At 38.5% G+C, this 24,027-nt stretch overlaps 1 protein-coding gene across 2 annotated transcripts; it reads right to left on the reverse strand.

Moving 5' to 3' along the window:
- Positions 1 to 520: 520 nt before the first annotated feature.
- Positions 521 to 23,602, reverse strand: ctdsp1 (CTD (carboxy-terminal domain, RNA polymerase II, polypeptide A) small phosphatase 1). Of its 2 annotated transcripts, none has more exons than XM_040147883.1 (7): positions 13,614 to 13,756; positions 9,873 to 10,026; positions 9,152 to 9,253; positions 4,966 to 5,022; positions 3,881 to 3,973; positions 2,604 to 2,789; positions 521 to 2,378 (listed from the first exon to the last, which is right to left on the reverse strand). In XM_040147883.1, exons 1-7 carry the CDS (start codon positions 13,628 to 13,630, stop codon positions 2,250 to 2,252), a joined length of 738 nt encoding a protein of 245 aa, XP_040003817.1. In that variant the 5' UTR covers positions 13,631 to 13,756; the 3' UTR covers positions 521 to 2,249. The 2 variants fall into 2 exon arrangements, with proteins under 2 accessions (XP_040003817.1, XP_040003816.1); XM_040147882.1 differs by lacking the exon at positions 9,873 to 10,026 and adding an exon at positions 22,908 to 23,602 and having other exon boundaries at positions 525 to 2,378; positions 13,614 to 13,762.
- Between the last annotated feature and the right edge of the window lie 425 nt (positions 23,603 to 24,027).

Genomic DNA, 24,027 nt, shown 5'->3' on the forward strand with positions numbered 1-24,027 from the left:
CTCAGATTTGTTTTGGTTTAGAGAGCAGTATGCCAGCATCAGGTATTACCGCATAGGAGACACGTTAGGTTCCAATTGACTCCCCCTTTATATCCATATCAAATTTTGGGTTGTAGAATGGATCATCCAAGCAACAGTTCATTAAATTTCATAATCTAACGTCTACTTTCATCATTTGTCCATTGTATAGAAATTATTTTTTATGTTTTGATGAAAAGTTTGAATGGGAAAAAAAAAATCTGTCTTGCAGCAAGTGGCTTGTAATTTAAATACATTGGGCCAAAAATCAGGTAATTTAGGAAAGAAATAGGTTCAAAAAATTACTTGATCACCTTGATTGATAATCAGGGCTTGATTTGTTGAAATGCTTGTTGAGTGGGTATTACCTTTGGACTTATTGGAGAATGAAAGTTGTTTTCATATGAAATCTGTTCCATATTCCATTTTTCCATTTGACTTGTTTCCACCTCTGCCATGTTGTGTTGAGCATTAGGCACGTGGGAAAAAAGTACTCTAGTGAAATATGACCTGTTTCAATAAAACATGCTTTATTGATGCAAGGTAGAAACATCTCGTTGTCTTTTTTTCAATCTTATCCATTTATCAGCAGCAATTTAAAAACTCACTTTACCAGTTTCTTTACTTGATTCACAACATTAATACTCTGGTTGCATACAATAAAAAAGTAAATCATTATTCCAAGACAGGTTATGTTTTTATGTATTGTCAAAGCATCGTCAAACTAATGTAAATACTCACACTGTTGCAATCGCACCGAAAACCACACAAACACATACAAATATACACGCTCGCTCCATACTGAGGCAAAGTAAATCAGTGCTAGAACATGTGTGGCACAAGGTTCCCCTATGAAACTGAATATACAGATCGATAAGGCAGGACACTTGACTCCATTAATGTCTTACACAAATAAGCTCGAATTCAAGTTTACAGACAGGAAGCATCGAAGTGTGCTTTCAAATCAAACGTCAAACTTATCTAAGACGCCTTAGCAGGTTACAGCCTCCTCCTGTACACATTAACAGTATTGCATTATGGATGGGCGGCACACTGTGGTGGCCAATTCAACTAAAAACTCAAAAGATAAAATAACATTAAAAGCACATCAAAATGACTGCCTCAAATCCTGATATATTGTATGTACAAAAATAATCTCACCATCTGCTGTGGTACATCTCTGTGTATTAAAGGTCCGATCAGTGTGCAGTCTGCCTGTTTTCTAAATGGTCATCCCTAACTGGCCAATCAATTCTGGTTTTATAATTTAGAAGTCTTATATTGTGCTGAAGATTGTGGTGCTTTGGGCATAAGACACATCTAAAAGGGTTATTATGCAATCATGATTAGATTTTGGTAATATTAGCATATAGTGATTAAACCTTATCAATCATCAGTAATGTAGTGAATAAGGACTACAATCAATCCACAGCAGGGGACGACTGGATACGGTTTCTCATGATTACTGTCCCGGTTTCTTTTCAATCTAAATGCAAAAAGCTAAAGCACACGCTATATATTTGGAGCCAAATTCCTACCAAAAACAGTTTGTTCGCAGCTTTCCAAAGACATACAGTAAGTGCACAGTCTTTATATCATGTCAAAATATGCATTTTGTAGTGATATATGTCGCAAAGTATTTTAAGAAATGATTAAACCAAAATTCTCCAGTTAACAATTGACTCTTCCTACATACACATCTGGCCATTTGGTAAAATAAAAAAAATGAATGCTGTGTAATGAGATTGATGGGATCATCTTCAATGATATTACACACGCTACATTGCACTGACATGAAAATGATCGATGTGGTTCACTTGTAGAATGGCACTGAACATTTGTTCACACAATCTAGGTTTACAGCACACCTACATAGGTCAATGCTGTCCCATAACGACAACAAAAACTACACTTTAGCTGCACTGCAAAAGGTATCTAAAGAAGTCATTTAATCTCATATTAAGTCTTTCTCTAGAAATACTAAAAAGAAAGGATATCTGTCACTGGGATTAGGTAACTGTCAATGCTGAAGTACCAAACCGAGCTAGAAGATTGAGTTCACTATTTTATGCAATACACCATAAGAATATGAGATCAAATGACAAATGGCATTTTTTTTTGCAGTATGGTCCTTGTAGTGGGAAGCAATGTGAAGCCTGTGGCCCACCAGCCTCCGTGGCCCCGTGATGACAGCTACTGGTGATTATTTTCATCCTAGTGCCCTGCCTCTGTTAACTTGAAGTCCTCTGCTGCTTGAGAATATCATAGATGTCATCCACTTTGCTTAGTCTCTCAAAGAAGGGGATAAGATCAAGGAGCTCGGTGTCTGACATGTCGTCAAACCAGGATGCTACAGGAACCTGGAGGTTTGAAAAAGCAGGATATTAGTTGGAAGACCTTTTCAGTACTCCACAGAAGGTAATATTATTTAGGATTATTTTAATATTGTTCTAAATAAACAAAAGAGCAATATTTTCGATTTTAGTGAATAACAGACAACTATTACATGTCTTTTAATCACACATACACATACTGTACACACTCTATGTCAATGTATTGCGGAGAAAGAAAGATGAATGGCATACTGCATTGTCAGGATGGAAGATGTAGGAGGCTGGGGAGTTGTCAATGATGATGACCTTGTTCAGGTCTCTCCCTAAACGGCTCAGGTCTTTTACATAGTTCCCTTTGTGGAAAACACAGGACTCCCGGAACAGACGGCTCCGGAAAGCCCCCCATTTGTCCAACAGGTCAGACACCGGATCTGCGTACTGTAGTAGCAAAAGAAAAGAATAAAAAAAGAAAAAAAAAATTCAACATGGTAGATAAGAACCTCGCAAATACTTTTTACTTAAAAGCAACAAAACAAACACAGACTACTAATCTTAGTAGCAGAAACCGATTTTTGGATTAGAGATAAAGTTAACAGTTTTTTTGCCACTTGGGGGCAACAAAAACAAATTGTAAACACATCATTGACACATAAGGACCATTCACAAGTTGAAGTGGTGAACTTATCAGCACACAACTTGTTGCTAATATTGTCTGTCGTTTGGTGCTGGGCAGGTAGTGGGTTTTTATAGCTGAAAAAAGCGGACGTCTGTGTACAAAGACAACATTGATGGGTAAGCAGACGGGTAAAGCCTCTCTATCAATATGCAAAACTAAATGACTTAGTTGTACATTAGTCTGTTTCCGATATGGTATTTTACAAGCTGTTTTTTTACCATTTGTATTTTAGAACAAACATAACACTATTACACATAAAAAACATACACTACTGCAGACATAATGAACATAACATTTAAGAGCATTATTTTTAATAATAAGCCTTTTAAACATTATGGCCTACACATACCAACAACCAACCTGCATCAAATTTCAGTGCATAGTATGAACACAAACATATGTCCTTGTCAGCCATAGAGAGGTGATATCTGCAGCACTTAAACTTGGACATTTTCAAGCATGAGAGGCAGAAGAGCAGCATTTGATTTCTGACATTATACCTCAAATGTACCCATGATACCGTCAATTCCTGTAGACAAACGTGGCAACTAAAACCTAATCAGGCAGTGTGTGTCTGAGTCGGTGAGCAGTGACTGACCAGAGTCTTCGGAAAGGTAAGTTAAGGCTATGGTTAACACAGTTTGAAGTAATTGTTAGAGGTTAAAATGTCTGTGCGATTGCCTGACAGGTATCATAAATATATCTTTATGTGTGAGGGTTTATGTCGAAGGTCACCTATGAATCACACACAAAAATGCGACTAAGTTTAGAATGACTGGAAGCCCAATGTACATGAAACAACACACAGACATACAGTACAGTGCATACAGCAGCTTCAGAACAGCAGTCTGACCTTGGCTAAGCTTGCAGTGAACAAAACACACTCGAACAATTCTCCCATCCTCTTGAGGAATTCGTCAACGTGGGGTCTCTTTAACACATACACCTGGGTGGAGACACAAAAGGCAGAGTGGGTTTGTGTAACACATGCTTCAGTGATTAGGAATTGATCAGCACCACAAACTACTCAGGGGAAAACATAAATAAAGGAAACACTAATCCTACTTCAGACCTGTGTGTCCAGATATTGTGAAGACAAAACTATATCTACACATATAGTACAGCACGTACACTTGGTAGTTCATAAAAACATAACAATTTAAGTGTGTAAGTGTGGGTCTGAGTGTGTAATAATCAAATTAAATCATACATGTAAGACGCCCAAAAAGACTTTGACACTTCAACTTCCACTAAGATGCTGGCGGCCTTGTTTCTGAACCAAGTCATCCCGGATAGGTTTTCCCCACTTTGACAAGCCTATCCTGGATTACTTGAAACAGACCCAGGCCCTTTGGACATCATAGCTCCTCTGTCTTCTGGGAGGCCCAGCACAACAGATTGTAGTTACCATTTACAGCCTGCAGGGAAAAGCCACTGCTATTCCCCATGCACCAATGAGCAGGGCGTAGCATGCTACAGACTGAGATTGACGGCCAGTGATTTCTGAGAAGCCTGCCAAGGTTTCCTCATTTCGTCAGGTCACTGAAATAGCCACCTGCTGCTTGGAGCCATCAAAAGAGAGGGCTACAGCACTGTCAAGGCACTAACAGGGTGTCTCCAAACTGGAGTCCATGTAAGATTTTTGAATTTTAATCCTGAGATCTTGTAAACCATCCTTCTTATCAGGTCAGATGGGGTATAGGTCATATTGTGGTTACTGGTGTAAGGTATATACAGTGCAATAATGATCAGTGCTCATAAAGGATTGCTATCAATCCTGATTGCACATTTTTCTAAACAAATCTTTTAGCGGAAAGTCTGGCAAGCATGTAGAAACTATAACTTCCCTGACTGGTGCTTCACGCTTTAATGAAGGGATTGGGGCAGCAGAAGAAGACAGTAAAGCTAAGAGTCAGTTAAGCATATCAAGTACCATACCTGGTGAACTGTTCCATCAATTTCCACTGGAATGATAAAATCAGCATTGTTCACTGGCTGTTGAAAATAAAAGTAGGAGTGTTATTCACAAAAAATAGCAATTTCCAGATTATCTCCAAATAAAATCAACACTTTCTAGAGATGAGAGTGACTGCAATAAATCAGAAGTGAATATGTGTCATAGACATGCAGGTGCCACCTCACTGTCTCTTAAATAACACAGCGCTGTTCATAATATGACTCTTCACACTCCCCTCACCGAAATACAGGTGCTACAGAAGCTGAAAAGGCTGATAAAAATATCTGATTTATATGGGCAGTTCTCACACCTGAAATATGCTTCTCACATGTTACTATCAATCCGAGTGTGTTCTAAGGCGTTATACCACAGCTTAAATAAACTATGAGGTAATGTAAGTAATACAGAACAAGTTTAACATCATTGTAAACAGAGAGTGTAAGTATACATTCATCATTAATGCGCATTTTTTCCAGTGTTGGATGCTGGTCTCTGTTCTGTCCTGCACCAGCTTGCGTTTTTGAATATTTACTTTAAATAAGAAATAGGTCAATAACATTTTTTGTTCTTTTTTCATATTCAAATTCCACTGGCAGGAACGTGAGGCAATAAAAGCAGCTTGAACTCAAACCGTACATTTTCTAGTAACATCAAATCAAATGCAAATCCACTATTCGCTGCTGTTTTTTTTTTTTTTTTTGTCTAGTTAGACTAGTTTGACTTTCCACACCAGCAACTCATTGCCTCAGCTCTCCATCACTTTACAGTGAGCAGTCTGTGTGAGCTGAGCAACCACCACAACCCACTAACCCAATTCCACCCTGCTTAACAGATATCACTGATTTGATATGATATGCAGAGGACCGAAGGTTTCACAGGTTAATTTGTAAGTTATTTTCACTTTCAAAAATACATATTTATACATTAATAATAATAATAATTAAATATGTTTTAATTATGCTCATCACAATTGGATTAATATTTTTTTAATCACTCGTGAGTCTGCATGCAGTTCCACCTCTACTCTACATTCTTTTAGCCATATTTGTACTAGCCATATTTGTATGAGTAGTATTTGTTTTGTGGCTAGAATTCTGTAAATAGTTTGACTTTAAATTCTTATATTTAGGACTTATGGTCTTATGTTGCCCTCACCGTTCAGATTTTACAAAAATAATCACTTTTTCAAACAATTCTTTTACTCATAATGATTTTCTATTTGAATGTATGATTCAAATTAAAATATCTGTTGACATATTTGGTCCACTTCTTTTTTGGAGGGTTGTATTGTTAATGCAGCCAGCTTTGTAGGGCTTCATAGAGCAATGGAGACAGTTCAAAAAGCATCTCTTTCCTAAACCATTTAATATGGGTAGACTTAAACTTTAAGAAGGCAACTAGGCCACCTTTTAAGAAAGAGTTGGACTGTCTGACAGTATGGTTGGGTACAGTGAAATACAATTTTCCAATGAGATGACTTAAGGATGATATTCAATACTTCAGAGATAATTTTTGTATAGAGGTGTTTCATTGATTTTCGACAGTTTTCCGTTTCACATACAATTATACATTTTCTGTTCAAATGGCTTAAAAATTCAGTCACACAGCACACTGGCTTTCCTTTGCCTTCCACAGACTGTACAACCGACTCTGTGATACCTAATGCTATTTTTAGTATATGTGTCAAAGTAAAAATGAGTTTTATTATCCACCTTGTGTTAAAGATGGAGTTCACATAGTCTGACCCTGTTTACACATAACTAGCAGCAATATCCAGTGACATCCTTTAGGCCAGTCTGTGACCTGAGAAGCACCAAACACCACATGGCATTCATTACATAATCTGTCGTGACACAGGAGCCTTGACTTTGGCATTGATTACTTTGTTCACTGAATGCTACCTTAAAAGGTATCAAACTAAACAAAAGGAAGCTAGTTATTTGTAGGAATAGGACTGTAAAACACAATACGGTTTCTGAAAGCATCTGCTGTCTATTAACACTGATTGATCTGAACTGAGCAGATTACGTTGTGCAGATATTCTATTTAAAAAAAGATGTGTGGTTGTAATTTTTCTTATATCAAAGTACAGTATTTATATATAAATAACTAAAGTTAGCATTGTATTCACAAGTCATTTTTGAAAAAAAACATTGATGATAATTTTGTGTTGTTACTTTTCAATCTTGAAAATTTCTCACTTGGATTTTAGGATGCAGGTGGGTTCTGCATCGTGAAACCAAAGCACCCATAAAATAAATGGTTAATGTATAGGTGGTATATGAGCCCAGTCCTTTAGGATAAAAATAAGTCATGTGCCTCCAGTACAAATCCTATTGCTATTTTTTCGTACTTTTGCTTGGCAAGTAGACAGTTTACTTTGACAGTCAACATGGACACCTAATAGCAGATGCTCTTTGAGAGTCACCCTTTTGAACACTTGAAAAGATTAACTTTAAGTAATTAAAAGCCAATAGTATAAAAAAAGTCTATGAAAGCCATTTAGCCCAAAATGAAACAAGTAGTTAAGGAAACTAATTTGGACGGAAGTGAGTTGTTTTTTAAGATTTAAATACAAAAATGTATAAATTCTTTTTGAAATAAAACATTTGCAGTCAAGATTTTTCAAAGACCGTATACTGTAAATAGGCAAAATTATTATTACCCAGCATGCTATACTGTACATCCATTCAGATGATTTTGATGTGATTCCCAGTAGTCTTGAATTGTTTGCTGTTAACACTTCTCCTATCACCTCAATACAACTGAGCTACAGTAAATGGCATTTAAATGCTAGCGTTCGACCTCCCAGCAGATTACAATACATTAGCAAGACAGCAACACCTTCAAAAATCATATCATTGTTACTCACAATAATCCACAGACTTTGTCAGATACAGTTTCAGTAAGGACTACTTTTTACTCAAATGAGTCCATGAACATCTCAGTGCAAAAACTCATTTTGGATGAAAGATATTTGCTTGGGATGACAATGAAGGCATAACCTCAAAGTGAACAAGAGCTTAGTGGACACCTGCTTTTGGTTTATAACTGGCTCTTAACACCATAAACCAAATCTCACTGAGCTGTACTGCAGTGATTACAGATATGTTTCTCTACTGTAAATATAGTTCAGCATTTTGGGAAATACAGTTATTCTCTTTCTTGGCAAGAGTTAGATAAGATTGATACCCTTTTCATGTCTGCATGGTTACTATGAAGCTACGGCCAGCAGCGGGTTAGTTTACTTTAGCACAAACACAGGAAATGGGGAAACAGCTAGCCTGGCTCTGTTTGACGTTACAAAATCTACCTCCCAGAACCTCTAAAGCTTATTAATTAACATGTTATATACTGCACTTATTCTCTACAAAATCCATAGCATGAAAACAACATGTTGTGTTTATACAGGGTTGTATGTGCAAGATTATTTCTTAGTTGGGAGGAATAACTTCCTGGAGTCTCCTCAGAAAGTTATGATGGCGACTACGCAGCTCCAGTAAGTCACTGTTCCTGGCCAAGAAATAAGCTATATGTGTCGTTTTGTGCACTAAGTTGAAATGGAGCGGAAACCACACACAACTGGCACAAATCAGCACTGTGACAATGAACAAGGCATGCAATAAAGCTCTTCCAGCTCTATAAAAAGGGTCATTCTCTCTAGATTTATGATAATTATCTGTATTTATGACACAAAAATGCAATTTTTCCTGGAAGAAAAATGATTTATATGTTCACAAATGGTTTATTTTTAAATCATGTGAAAACATAATTGTGGGAGACAACATTGCATAACTCTATCCACCACCCACACAGATCTGACCCTGGGTAACTGAGAGGAATAGACTGAAAGCAACACATGCACTGCAAATATTTTCACCAGTACTGTTTAATTTTTTATCTAACACCGGCTTATACCATCAGAATAATTTGAATGCTACTATACTAACATTAATACTCTACACATAGTGGCTTTAAAGTATCTGAAAGGACAGCACTCCAAGTGAGAGGAAAAGTATTTATATATTTTCATTTTAGATAATCTAACCCTTAAATGGTTATCAAAATATCTCTGATTAGGAATATGAGTATATGCAATGGTTTCTTCACACAGTATAGGCATTATATGCATAGCTATAAGAAAGTAGGTCAAACAGGCCGACTTACCTTGAATGAACTATGCACTAGTGTTTCATCCAAATCAATGACCACACAGATCTTCCCTGCATCATTCGATTTCACCAGTGGGAGGAGTGGTTTTGATGGAACCTAAAGACAAACAAATACTTTAAGACCTAAAGCTCATTTATGGCAAATGTTGCCCCAAATTTAAAAAAAACTCTTTTATCTTTCAAGCCAACAGTATGAGCAGCAGCTACAACTTACAAGTAATTACTTTAAACATAAGAAATTACCATCTCAAGATACTGTGGAGGACACATTGCTCATTGTGTGTATGTGTTTCTTGTCACTTAAGAGACTGGATTGTGTTGTGGTGTTTCAGTGAGGGGTTACAGGAAACCTTGGATGCTACAGCTGCTGCCACGTTGATGGAGCATGTAAGTATCACCATACCGTGTCTCATCCTTCAACAAGCGATCAGGTCGTTTTTTGTTAACGTGATTCTGATTCTAAAAACAAGTTGGCATGACCATACAGGCGGCCTGTAACACTGGCGCATGTGTTTGTGTAGAGTGAGCTGCCACATGAGGATAATGGCAGAGCTGGAGCTTGACACAGATACACACAATTTGCCAAGTAAAAATCTCCTGTAATTTACTCACTGCCGCAGTTGACAGCACAGTCTTTAACGTTTCACCCACAGTTCTGAAAACTCAAATTAATATCCTTCAGTGCTTCATAGTTAAGGTGCAAAGACTTATAATACCTGCTCTTTTTGTGGAAAGCAGTACTCGCATTCACAAGTCTCAGAGGATTCATCGTCACTCTGCTCTTCTTCTGAATCCCTGCTTCGTTCGGAGGCATTGTTTTCCTCAGTCTGTGCATCCCATCCTTCGATTCTGGTATGTTCTGAGACAACACTGTGAATAATATCGAGAGGAGGTCTTATTTCTGTGGAAATTTCATTTAACCCACAGTCATCGTCTGATTCTGGAGTTTGTTCATTGGCCATTTTTTCCACAGCAGTGCAGCTGGATAAGTTCTCACTCAGTTCAATAACTTCAGTAATTTCGAATCTCACTGCTTTGCACTCCAGTGGGCAAACTCCAGGGGCCTGTAACTCAGTCTCTTTCAGGGATAACAGAGCATCTGCTTTTTCATTCCTAGAAGCATCCCCATTAGCTTTTCCGTGGATTATCTGATTGTATATTCTTTCCATAAGAATTCCATTCACGACTTCTTTAACAGATGACTGACCACTTTTAATCTGATAAGCATAGTAATCCTCAACACCTGGATCACACACTTCTCCATTGTCTTCATTATCTATAAGTGACCAATATGGCTCCATTTCTGAACGTTCAATAAATACTTTATCTTCGGGCTCAGGCTCATCATCCTTTTTGTAATCAATAACATTTGTCTGTACGTGATCAACTGTAGAGGTACTGTCAGCAACTGATTCATAATTCGGGGCATCATAGGGCTCATCTTCATAAGCACTACCTTCAACAGAGATGTCCTCGGCACTTGGTGCCCAAATACTCTCCTCATTACCAGAGAGCACGTAGACCTCCGCCTCTGCTTCATTACAGATTTCAGAAACATGGCCCTCAAATGCAGTTTCTCCATCAAAAGTGTCTTCATCTTCCTCTGCTCTCTCATAATTCTCATCATAAGGTGCATGGGCTTCACATTCATTTTCTTCAGCTTCATCTTCCGCTAAACTTGATTCTGAATCTGTGATCCAGTCATCATGTTTTTCCTCTGACTCACAATCATCTCTGGGACTTGCATCTACTGCTTCTTCACATGCCTCTTCGAAACAGACATCAAAACATAGATCAGCTTCCCGTACATTCATTTCCTTATTGATTTCTTCGAATGTATATGCATTCTTGGCACTATGTTTCTGTGCCTCTTCTTCAAGATATAAGCAGTCATGTATATCTCCACCATCAAAGCAGGAGATGTAATGTTGCTTTTGTGCAAATGCATGTCCATAATAGTCAGCTCTGTCAAATAAATCAAAGTAATCTTCTACAACATTATCAACAGTGGCCATTTTCTTTTTATCCTCCTTACTTTCATTAGCTTGGCTTTGTTCTATCCCTTCATCATCTTCAAAAGATTCCCACTGTGTCCGCTCATCACTTGAATCTTCCAGAGTTCCCTTTTCAGACTCCCCAGACGAATCAGAGCAGGGATCTGAAGGAATACTGCCATCAGGACAAGTCTTAAAGGATTTGGTTTCAACAGAAGAGCAATCTGAGAAACCGTCTTCTTCAGTGTAAAACTCTGAGCTGTCGGAGGTTTTGTCAGAGTCAACATTTGCACACGTCTTACAGTGATCTGTGGACATGTCTAATGTAGTAGCTTGCTTAGAGTTTTCTTCAGTGTCCAGGTATTTCTCACAGCATTCACTAGCAGAGTGAACATGTTCGCTGTCATCAAAATAAATAGGAACAGGTGTGTTGAAATGTGAGGAATTTACATCTTCTGATAGTCTGCCAGACTCTTCATCGCTGGCCTCCATTTCATTTTGTTCAGGTGGATAGCTCTCTTCACCAACATCATTTGTGCATTCGGTTTGATTTGTAATTTCGTAATACTTGCAAAGTTCAGTGCCACAGTCCAATAAATCCACAGAGTCAGAGATGTTAGGTGTGAAGACAGTCATTTCACATTGTTCAGAGTCCTCTCTTGATGTGTCAGGTTCAGAGTCAAAGCACTCACACTGCTGATCAGAAGGCTTGTATTGTTGGAGTAACTCTAAGTGGTCTGTGCTTTTCGGTATGAAATCAGACATTTCACAAAGCCCAAAACTGTCACAGTTAATTCCCAATTTATCTGGCTCAAAGTCAAAAGACTCAAACTGTTGACCAGAGGGCTTACATTGTTGAAATAATTGGAGGTGTTCTGCACAGTGTTCACAGCGAGGACAACATTTGGGAGCTAAGCTATGATTAGCACTGTGCTCAGAGGACTTGCAAGGTTTAAAACACTCACAGTGTTGAGCACATTCGTCAAATGGTTGGCCTAACCCTGAAGTCTCACACTCATCGAGGGTCTGGTCAGAATCAAAAAATCCGTCGCTGGCTGAATATTGCTCAAAGCTCTCATCATGTCCATTGCAATATGTGCAGGATTCATTCTCATCTCTACTCATTGTGCAGTGTTCCACGCATAGGAAAGAAGAGTCCATTTCTCTGCTGACATTTTGCTCTGTGTATTCCACAAGGACCTTTATGCCAAGTTCAGCACCTCCCTTTGAGGGGCTGGTTGAATCTGCAGCTTCTGTTAATTTGGGAACATGGCATTGTTCTGCAAGCATGGCTTCAGCTGACGGCTCCCCTTCTCCAGAGACTTTAGCTTGCTCAGAGTTTTCCAAATACATTATGAAATTATTTCTCTGACTGGACTATGTTTGTTCAAAGTTTATGATCCATGCATTAGATCAAGATCTTCCTGTCGCTAAGGATCCTGCAGAGACCCAGTCCAAAAGACTGGCAGGTTACTGGAGGGTCCATTCAGAGTGGATATTCACATGGCTGGTGGGGGGAGTCACTGAGGCCACAGCCAGCCTAAGCGAGTAACAGCAACAGGAGCGGCATGCATGATGACATGACAGGTTGTCACAACCAAAACTGAGACTAGCACTTGACTCGACCCCCCTTTGCCAGAGACCATGCAATTTATTTTGGGGGCTTGGAAATACGTGACAAATAACTACTGGAATATCAAATTTCTATAAAAGGCTGAACTAAGGCATAAATCTGAAACTGACACCTGAGAACATCTTGAACACTCGATCTCCAGACCATGCCAAAAGCCCTGTTGTTTTCCAAGAATATGCTCAGTTATGCCACTGGAGATATTGTTAATTGCAGGAAAAATGATACATAAAGGAATAGTAGTAAGTCATTGGTGGATCAAGCAATATCTTAGCATATGTAAACATCCTAGCCATTCACATTTTTTCACATTCTAACATCCATCACAATGAGAAAGTCTCCTCTTATTAACTGACAAATGATCTAATAATCAGTCAGTTTCTATAATTACTTTAATCACTGCTGATACCTGATCTGCATTATAGTTATCTATTGTAAGCCAAAGGGTGTCTCCACTGCAGCAACTAGTGTTAAGAGCCTTGCTTGTGGCACCACCACAGTAGCTGTTTTTGGACTTTTGCGATGCAGTGATCCTCCAGTCAGAGGTGCACTTCTGTAACATTTACACCATTTCTGCATTTCTTGTAACTCCTAGTCATATTGATTGATGTCTGAACATGGAGTACTTTCCAGCGCCGCCGTACATTACTTCTCAGCACAGGAGAGATGAGTAAACATGAATAGCTTTGAGCCAGGAAAACATGTGTTTCACGCATCACATGGCTGTCAATCATACTGACCACATGCTGCTCAAAAGACGACGAAGAAAGAGGGTAAGAGAAAGGAGATATCATAGGGAAGAGTTAGAGGGGGGTGTTGAGAATTGAACTTACTTTTGACAGAGTCCCATTTTCTTCTACCAATAAGGGGACATTGTTTTTTAATGGAAGTGGCTCTGTTTCTTTGTGACATAGACAGCAGAAGAGACTGTGGAAAAGGCCTCTGCTGCGAGGCTTCTTTGAGGGCGAAACTTCGTTGGCACCTGGAACAGAGTGACAGAGAGAAGTTATACAGGGAATGATGCTCATACTTTACTGACTCCACTTATTCTTTCCTGATACCTGACCTGTTCAATGCCTGAACTCAGGGAAGTGGCTGAAACTGATACCAGTGCTGTTTTATCTTTCTCACCTTAAAATCTATAAACTTGCAAAGTGGAACTGATTATGATCATTCTTCAATGCATAAGATAACAACAGGCTGTAACTATACATCAAAAGTGGGATCACTTATACTACAAATCAATCGTGCTTTTTAGGGTTTATATTTTTTAGATACATTTTAACTATATGGTTCTTTCTGCAAGTCCGGTGCTACAGTTTTATTCCACCAATAACTACGAAATAGTATGTATTGTATGTTTTAGTCACATCTGGCCGGCACTCAATCCACTTCATGACATCAGTATTGGCGCCAATGCTTGTCCAGTGTATCTGATCTGTGCAGCAGTGTTGTGTCATTAGGAACCCTGCTGTGATCTGTCATGTCTGTATTGCCTGACTATGGCTATTTCAGTTGAGCAGTAAAAGGTTAAAAGATATTGCATAAGAAAGCGTACGTGTACATTTCAAGTCCCAAAAAATATTCAGGTGACGACATGCAGTTTCATTTCCAGTGTATAGTTTGCTGTTTTATATTCCACGAATTTGCTTAAAATTGATGCATTTGTTTCTCTATAGGATGCATAATGCCTAACATTGTGCATATTTTAAAGATAGGCAACATCTCTTTATAAGTATTTCTATTAATAAGTAGTTATTAAGTTCTTATTTTTGTGATAAATCGGAAAAACAAGCAAATCTCAAACACGTCCTTTACAGGTTGTGTATGTAATACACACTCTTCTTACAAAGGAACAGTAGATAATGTTGCTGTTTCTGTTTTTAAAGACCACATCTTGCTTTGTTAAACTGCGTATAGTAGAGTAGGACATTAAAAAGAATGCCATGCAGTGTACATACTACAATGGTTTATTTGCAAACGGTGACATTCACCATTAAGAACTGAAACATGTTCAGAATATATGACCATGAAGCAAAACAAAATTAAAGGCTGCTAAATTTGTGGACTTGTATCCTCCTCAACTTCCATGTTGAGTTTTTGCAAAATGAGCGGAGAACAGACAATTTAATGACTGCCTTAAAAATGTATGATTTAAAAAATACGTATAATACTTTGGTATTTTTTGTTGCACATATAAGATATGACAATGACATGTACAAAATGTATTGAATTGTATGTTACATTTTGCCTTACCATCACTAACCCATGTTACAACAGCTACTGGCACACACAAGTGGTAGAAAACACCATCAGCTGGTTTCAGAGTGATGAGAGCTGGTATTTACAAAGAAAGAAAAAACTCTAACAAATTATCTGAGCCCTGATGACCAGTCAGAGCTGTCAGCTAAGACATTAGCATGCCACTCAGACAAGACTAAATCTGTTGCCTCAGTATAGGACGTATCATGGACCTGTCAACCTGCTGCAGGTGTAAATGTGTGATGATTGCAAAAGTAGCACTGATGGGCTTCCTTGTTGAGCAGTCAATAAATGGAGTAGTGGTAAGTTAATACAAATCAACTTTGATACTGTTCTTCTGTGAATAATACTGAATGTATCATCATATCGTCATACTCAGGCTTTTTGTATAATTTATCACATGAAATAATATAAATTAATTTAAGGGGCAAACACACAGCTGAAGAAATAAAAATTTAAATGAATTATTGAGGATTTTTTGCTCTTCTTTGTCCTCTGCAATAGTAAACAAAAAATCTTTAGATATACAGTAGAAGTACCAGTGAGGCAGAATGAGCAATCTGATGTAATCACCTTGGGCTTTAAGAAATTTGAATGGGTGTTTTTACTCCTTGTATAGACCAAACAATCAGCTAATAGAGAAAATAACTGTCAGATTAATGACTGAATGAAGTCATTAGTTTCAGCCCTATTCTTTATGTTTACTGTTTATCTGGATGTGTAAACCCGTCCGGTTTAATAAAGCTCTTTATGGCCGAGAGTGCAGGAACAAATTTCAAACCTTAATGTTCCTGTGCACAATGAAAATAAGTGTTGTAATACTGTATGCCACAATTACTGTAAAACTTGATCTAATATAGGAATACTGTAAATCGGAAATCCATTGTTAAAGAATGCATTTAAATTGCTTAAATTCCACTTAATCTAGCAGCTATCACCTTATAATTGACCTAAAAAACGATTCTGTACTGTATTAAGTCGGTTCATTACCATTTTGTATGATTCTGTGTAATTTCATCACCATATAATAATAATTATTATAACAAATTTCTGAATTATTAAGATAACTGCTGGCTTTAAATACAAGACACAACCCCAAGAATATGAAATGAAGAAACCTGTAGATACGGAGTAAAAAGAAAACACATGAAATATGGCATCATAGCAATTAAATTTCATAATACATTTATCAATGACTTCCTCAACACAACACACAAAAGAAAATGGCCCAGCTAATTCTAAAAAAAAAAGAAAAAAACAATGACAAAAACAAACAAAAAAACAAAACAGCCTTTATATTAACTTTTTTCTATCTGACCCAGTTTCAGCTACATCTCTGAACACATCTGACCTACTTTCAAATGATATTCCCTGTGGCTGTGGCCTGTTGACTACCTCATCCAACTCTAGATGAAAGTGGACAAAACCACTGGAGAGCAGTCATCACAGCCTGGGCATGCTCGTAGGGACATACCTCTGTAGGTCCCAAGATGAAAGGTTTTTTGTGCAAACACGTGTGAGGGAACTGGGCAGGTGAAGCTTGTAGTGTTAAAAACACCATGCTGCCCAGTGCATTACTTCTTCTGATATTACACATCAGAGTGCTTAAAATAGCCGGCCAGAGCAGCTGCTGACAGCGGTTAATGATGAGATTCGCTGTATACATGTATATATAGTTTCACATACTCACACCAGGCCATAAACGGTCACAAACAAAAACCTTGCTGTGTCACCTACAAACCACAGCAGGAAAGGGCTAAGTGGTGTTTACACTGCACAGAAATACTCTGCAACATCATGTCATTCCCAAAGCTTCCTCACGATCTTGGCTACATTGCAAATGACAACATAAACAGAATCCCAGGCTGCACAGACAGCACTGGCTGCTGATAGAATCAGTTAAGGTCCAAAATAAGAGAGAGAGGTCGCAAAGTACAAAACAAAAACCTTTTGAACTGTTTTCGTTTAGGTTTCCTTGTGGTTTGTATCATTTTAATAATGATAGACAATGTTCTGATAGATAATGTTCTGTGTGGATGATCAGTAAAACTGTAAATGAAAAAGCAACAGTTCCTTTTGACCATTTGATGTCCAGACAAGTTATCTAGTTAAGAACCATGTGACAGGGAAAATAAAATGGAGCTAAATGGGAACAACCCCAGCCGGATTTGAACTGATTTAACCCCCCAGGCTTCCAGGACATCCCATCGTTTAAATTTTTTTGACTCACATTTTTAGTTAGAAGTCAAAGCAACACCCACCATTTGAGTTGCAGGTGACTGCAGGCAGGTGAAGCTGTGATAGAAAGGAAGATTCAAACTTATAGCTAGGTTTAAGGAAATAAATACATTTTCTGTGGAAACATAGGTCTGCCCTACATTTACCCTACTATTTATCTTGAAATGTAAGGCATCTTCTGTTATGGGCCTATAGAGACTGGCCTTTGCAAATGGCTTGTGATTTTTTTTTTTTTTTTGTCAAACATAAAAAAAAAGATTTGCCTCAACTAGTATTATGGTATAATTCCATAATACTACTTTATAATCTCATTCAATTCTCGTGTGAAATTGTACTTGGGATAACTTTTGTTTACTGCAGGGGGGTCAGAATTTCCGAAATGGTAAAGGTAACAGCACAGTATAAAGCAAGTGGGACAGGTGGTTTAAGAACAGGGACGTGGTCTATTAGTGCACAGCCATGCTATTGCCTCTGTCAGTATATACTGCACAAGCACAGTGGCGCTTTAAGCTACATGCAACATCAGCATCATAAAATTACATCTGACAGTGAGTTCTGCAGACTTACTAGAGTACTAGAGAACTTAAGATTTCGACCTGATGATAGCTATAGAGGAAAGATTAAGGGATCACCAAAGTTGTTTAAATTACATAGCTTGTGCAGCATAAACACTGTTTTAATGAGTATCCCCATGTTACATGTTTGGATCACATCCTGATCTTTAGGTGGGCCATCTACATGGCATGCTGGACCAAGGAAAACCTTATAACACTGACACTGGACTGGTATTTCAGGGCTAGACACTGATCATAGTCCTCTGCAACCAGATTTTAAAAAGCAGTGGGGAGATTACCAACCTAATTTAGCCAAATGTAACACAAGCAACCACAACCAGCTAAATTATAGCAAGTAAACTTTTACACACTAAAGCAGATTTTTAAAATTACAAGGTAAGTATTATTTCATTTATCATTAATCGCACTACTGATTGTAGCTAAATTTCTTAGTTGCACTTTATTTGCTCCTCAGCTCGTTGTTTAATCAGGTGCAAGTGTATAATTAGCCAGCAGAAATGAGTAAGAAGTAAACTGCACTGCAACATTCCTCACACTTCCCTGTCCAAGAGGCTCAGACACTGGGAATGAGGTTACAGCATTTCCAAGGGGCAGCAACGCCCCTACGCCACATCAGCATGTTTTAGCCTGCTTAGTTGAAAGCAGGCTTATCTGGGACCCTTTCAGCCCAGGCATGCCTGTCTACTTGGCTGCTTCTATTCCTATCCAGAAGCAGAAAGAATGAGGCCTCCCACGACTGACTTTCCGCGCTTAGACACCTGATATTCTGTTACAATCTGACAACTTGCTTCACACCCCCGCAGAGCAAATGGTATGGCAGGTTGATGGTGGCCAAGCCGGTCTTAAGCCAGGTTAGATCAAGGTTTAAACATTTTTGCATCTGAAAATATTCACTTTACAGACTGTCCAAAGTCATGTCAAAAACCACTGTAGTTATTACACTTCAAGTTAATGTGCTGACTTCAGTGAACAGATGTGACTTCACCTAAAACAATATAAACAATAAATATACAGCAACATGAGATAAATATGCCACCAAACACAAGAATGAAACATCAAGGAACAGTCATATTTGGTAAATTGGAACAAGCAAAGACTGTGCAAGACATTTTGAAAGAAAGTTTCATAGTTTAAGGATTCATAAACCCCCATTTGGCTGCAGCAACTTGTGAAACTAAAGAAGTGCTGAAGACCCCCCCTTCTTTTTTATCTGGCCCCTCACTTCTGGATGGCAGCCATGTTTGGACTCATGACCTCTTGGCCAAGAGAATGTAATCTGAGACCATGGCTGGAGTTGGCTTGTACTAGTACCCTGGACAGCACTGCCACCTCCTGACTGGACTCAGCTTTACAGGGGGTAATGAAAGTGATGAAAAGTGATGCACAGTTAAGCACTGGCTGGATTTCTCTCTTAACCCCACTTTCCCACATGCATCCCTTTGCATTACTGTTTGAGTTGATGATAGGTCATTTAAATAATGATTTGATTCCGATTAAATCAGTTGATGTAGATTCTATTAATAACAGGGAATGCCATGGCACGGGGACTGTGTACCAAAACACCTCACTGGGTGGTATGATTAAACATTTAATTACAAATTCAGTAACTCAACTGTCAATCTGATTTTATATTGTCCTCTTTCATTCAATCTCCACTACTACTATCTGGCTTCCATTTTAATAAAATTGACATCAACCAGTGCCTGTTTAATGAAAAGAACTGGCAAGTCTATTAACACCTCAAACAACACTCACTGGTGCAGAATGTCCACTTGAGGCAAGACTCTTTCTTTGTCATGCATTTAAGCATTTAAGCATATTTACAACCACTGTATTACTGAAATAATTCTAGATGCTAAGTCCTAAAGCTATGTTGAATGCTATAAACATACACATTATTGAATCTTGATGGAAAATGTATCCTCATTTTTCCCCTGCACTTTTGCTTACGGCAGGCAACCTGCAGCCAACTGTCATTCTGAGACCAGAGCCTTGGTCAAGAGCAATAGCAGGCATATTCCTAATGCTTAACCTTCCTGCTTTTTTGATGTGGGTGGAAGCCAAAGCACATGCATAAAACCCAGGCTAACACAGGCGGCTGAGCTCTGTAAGAAGATAGTGCTAACCACAGAGGCACCATGCCATCATTGTGGCCTGCTTCAGGGTGATACAAGATACAAGTAAGTGCTCAGTTTTAGTACTTAGTAAACATTCAATGTAAGGTTCCAGTATTAAACATTTTCCACCAGTAAGCAGGCCCTCACAGCAGACTCATCTGCCTGTCTACTTCCACAACAGTTAGGAAGGTTAGATTTAATCAGCATTGCTTCTCTACCCTCAAGGTTACAAAGGTTTGTGGTGTTAGTGTGGCCCTATTTTGGTCATGAAATTTCAAGTCTGCTTAATGTCTGCAGTGAAGAGTGCTCTTGTTGGTGGTCCTGGTCCTGGATGTCTTGGTGCCCTGTGTGAACTCTCCTTCGCACACTTTATAGGCATTTGCTCAGGTTAGGGGGTTATTTTGCAGGCAAAATGATTAACATTTTACCATTCAGAGGTAAAAATATATTTTTTAATAATTTTAAATTTGATGGCAAAGTCATCATTGAAAGCATTGCTGTGGTTTGTTGTGTGGTCTGGTTTGCAGCCGCCAGGATAAACCGATTTCTCTGTACATGATAACAGTCAAATATCTTGCTCTGAAAACTGAGCATGTCCAAGGATGGCTCATGGGACGCTAGGAGGACCCAGCACCCATTTCTGGATGTTTTTTTTCCTTTCAAATCGGTGCATCTGAGCCAAGTAAAAATTACACAAGTAAGTGTGGTAAAAGTAAAATCTATTTAGTATAATTTAAGTGGTGTTGCTTTCCAAAACTCCTCATTGGGTTGTTGAATGACTGATAACTTCTATTAATGTTTCCAGCACCAATAAAAATATCTGGAATCTCTCTGTCTGGAAAAAACTAAATTCAAATCAATGATCAAGAGTTTGGAATCCTTGCACTCATTTTCAAGCTCAGACAGGAAGATAAGATATGTCATCTATGACCTATCAGGAATCCCGATGATATTACTAATTCTCATATCAACATCAGCCGATAAGTAACAAGAAAAGTAACAGCATAAAAAGTCAATTTTTGGTCCGGCTATAATCTTTCATATACTGTATACTACATTATATAACAAGGTCCACTTAAAACCTTAATGCATTTCCCAAAGCCAGACTCCACAGAAGTATATAAATATATAAACATATATATTAATAAATGTGATTTTAGGATGTAGGTGAAGCTGCTTCTCTGAGAATTTCATAGGGATGATGATTAAGCTGACCATGAGACGAGTCAGGGGGTTTTCTGGGAATGTAATGAAGATTTTCCCTGATAGCTGCTAACACTGGGAGTGATTAATTTTTCTTTCCCTTCAGTGGAAACCAGGAAAATATTTTGTTGCAGGATAACATCCAAGGTTTTAGAGTTATTTTTTGTGAAGCCTGGCACTGTTAGATTGCGGATCATTTCCACTAATACTGGTTTGTAGAATTGTCCCTCTGTGAGAATAACAGATTTCATGTATTTTTGAGCTCCTAAATAGAAATGCAGTTGTGTGCAAAAGTTGGGCACCCCTAAGCATTCTACATATTGTATTGATTTTTGAAGTGAAAAGAAGTAAATACTACCCCCTCCCTTTCATTAAAAATGAGATTTCTTCAAAAGTTAATGCACTGCTTTGTTTCATGAACTTAATTTTGGCATGTGCCAAAGTTTGGGCACCCTACCAAGTCAGTACTTAATAACGCCCTCTTTGCCAACTGTTAAGCACGACGGAGGAAATATTCTGCTTTGGGGATGTGTCGATGCCAGTGGCACAGGAAACATTGCGCAGATAGAGGGGAGAATTGATTCCAATACATATCAGAAATTTCTGGATGGACGTGCCCTGCAGTCATTCTAGAAAGTGAAAGTGAAAAGAGACCAGCTTCTATGCAGGACGATGGTCCCACGCATACCTCCAAATCCAAAACGAACCACTTGACAAAACACAAGCTGAAGCTTTCTGAACAGACCCCATAGTCCCCTGACTTGAACATCACTGAAAATCTGTGGGCAGATCTTAAACACACTGTGTGTGCAGGGCAGCCTGAAATATCTCAGAACTTGAAGTGATCTGCAGGAAGAGCGGGTGCAAACTCCTTACAGAAAGTGTCTTTAGGCTGCGATATCTGCCAAAGGTGGGGTTACTAAATACTGACTTACTGTAAATACTGTATCTCAATTTAAGAGCTGTCTGTACCAGTGTACTGTATATGCCATACTTGAAGAACCTATTAACCCAAGGCCACTGACAGGGTTTAGAACTTTAAGGCCACCAATGCCACCTACAGCAAACTGTTAACTGCATATGAGGAACCTCTACTGAGACAGACTATCGAGTCAGCACCAGCTCAGCTTTCCAGTCCCTTTGGTAATAATACATAATTTCAGGCTTTCCCATGAGATATCAATTTTAGGATCGCCGTGTGGCCATTTTGTTAAGAAAAAAAACAACAAAAAATACCTTCTCGGTAAAACTTGAAGCGCTAAAAATGAACGGAAGCAGAACGGTACCATCCAAAACAATGACAGTGAACTGTCAGTGCCTGTGACCCCGCCCCCTTCGAGGCGACACGTTATTTCTGATGTTTAACTCACATTCTGCATAAAAACTGTGCGGAACACAACTAAGTTAGACGCTTTTTGCTCCGGAGCCTTGTTTAAATCCCATTCCCTGTCTTGTTGGACTAATATGTATATTAAAAAAAAAAAAAAAAAAAGCGGCTGCCCATGGCTATGGCCTACCCACAAGGCTCAACTTAGTCAAAGCTAGTCAAAATGTTTACAACAGTTCGAGGGCATACGCGTTACTCAAAAGGAGGGGATGGTCTCCTAGCTCGTCCAAAGAGCAACCATTGACATTTCTGACCAGTCGGCGCCCTTAAAACCCCGCTGTCTTGTGTCCCGGTGACATTGTCATGCGCAGCTGAATAGGGCAGAAAACTTTTTCCCAAACTCACCTTCCTCGCGGCAAGTCGCATTTTCCTCCTCCTCTCTGGCTACTTGCGTGATTATCGACGGCGGGTAGTCCATTAGATCCGTCTCTCACAGACAAGGACGTTATTTATGTATTGAGATGAGTATGAGGAGTTATGGCAAAACATATATATATTTTGCCACTCCCTGTTTGCAAACGTGCATACTGAATGTAAAAACGAAGAAACGCTCTAAACAACAGAAAAGCGCACGAAACAAACCCTGTTGGTCGAAACTTCGCTCAAATGCAAAGGTTAAGTGTCTAAAAAACTTATTTCTAAAAGTTGGTACGTTGTACAAGTTCATCAATTTGACCATGCTAACATGGAACTCGACGGTTTCAAGGAAGCCCCATTCTTAAAGCCACAATGCAGGATATGAAGCTTTTTACAAACTATCACCTCAACTGTAAAGTCTTTTAGTTATCTTGTGTTTGGGGAAAAATTTTGTGTGGACATTTAAAAAAGTTTCTGGTGTTTTTTATTTTTTTATTTTTATCGTCAATTCGACGTATATACGTGCGAAAACACGTATTCAACACTCATTTTCCGTTTTTAGTGAATATATCTCAGCTTTCTGGCGTTTAAGTTGCGCGAGTCTTTGCGCGTTGCGTATTTTTGAAGTTTCTTAAAGTGCAACTTTGACGTTAGACGGGCAGCCTTGAAACCGACCCAGGGAAAGAGGAAGTTAGGGACAGTCTTTAAAGTGCCCACACCTAAGATCAAGGTAACGCTCTTCTTTTAGAAACATCTCCACAAAGACCCCAAAAAAGGATGATTTTTAAACAAATTTTTTTTAATGGCATTCAACTGTTTCGATCTGACCTATTTTTAGTGATGAGTTTCATGAACATGCTTTTATGGAGACAGAGATATAGACCAACATAGGTTATACATACTACTTGCAAAGTATTATAGACTAGAAGTTAGTATTTAACCTTTATTTAACTAGAAAATTAGGCATATGCTATATATATGTATTTCTGATAAGGAATTGGGTGGAAGTGGTATTAAAAAACACAATCAGTCTGAGGGGTTACAAGATGATGAAAAAGAAAAGAAGTAAAAAATAAAGTTAGCAGCACAAATTATGTTTTTCACATTT

This window comes from Xiphias gladius, chromosome 16 (genome assembly GCF_016859285.1).
Source record: "Xiphias gladius isolate SHS-SW01 ecotype Sanya breed wild chromosome 16, ASM1685928v1, whole genome shotgun sequence".
NCBI lineage: Eukaryota > Metazoa > Chordata > Actinopteri > Istiophoriformes > Xiphiidae > Xiphias > Xiphias gladius.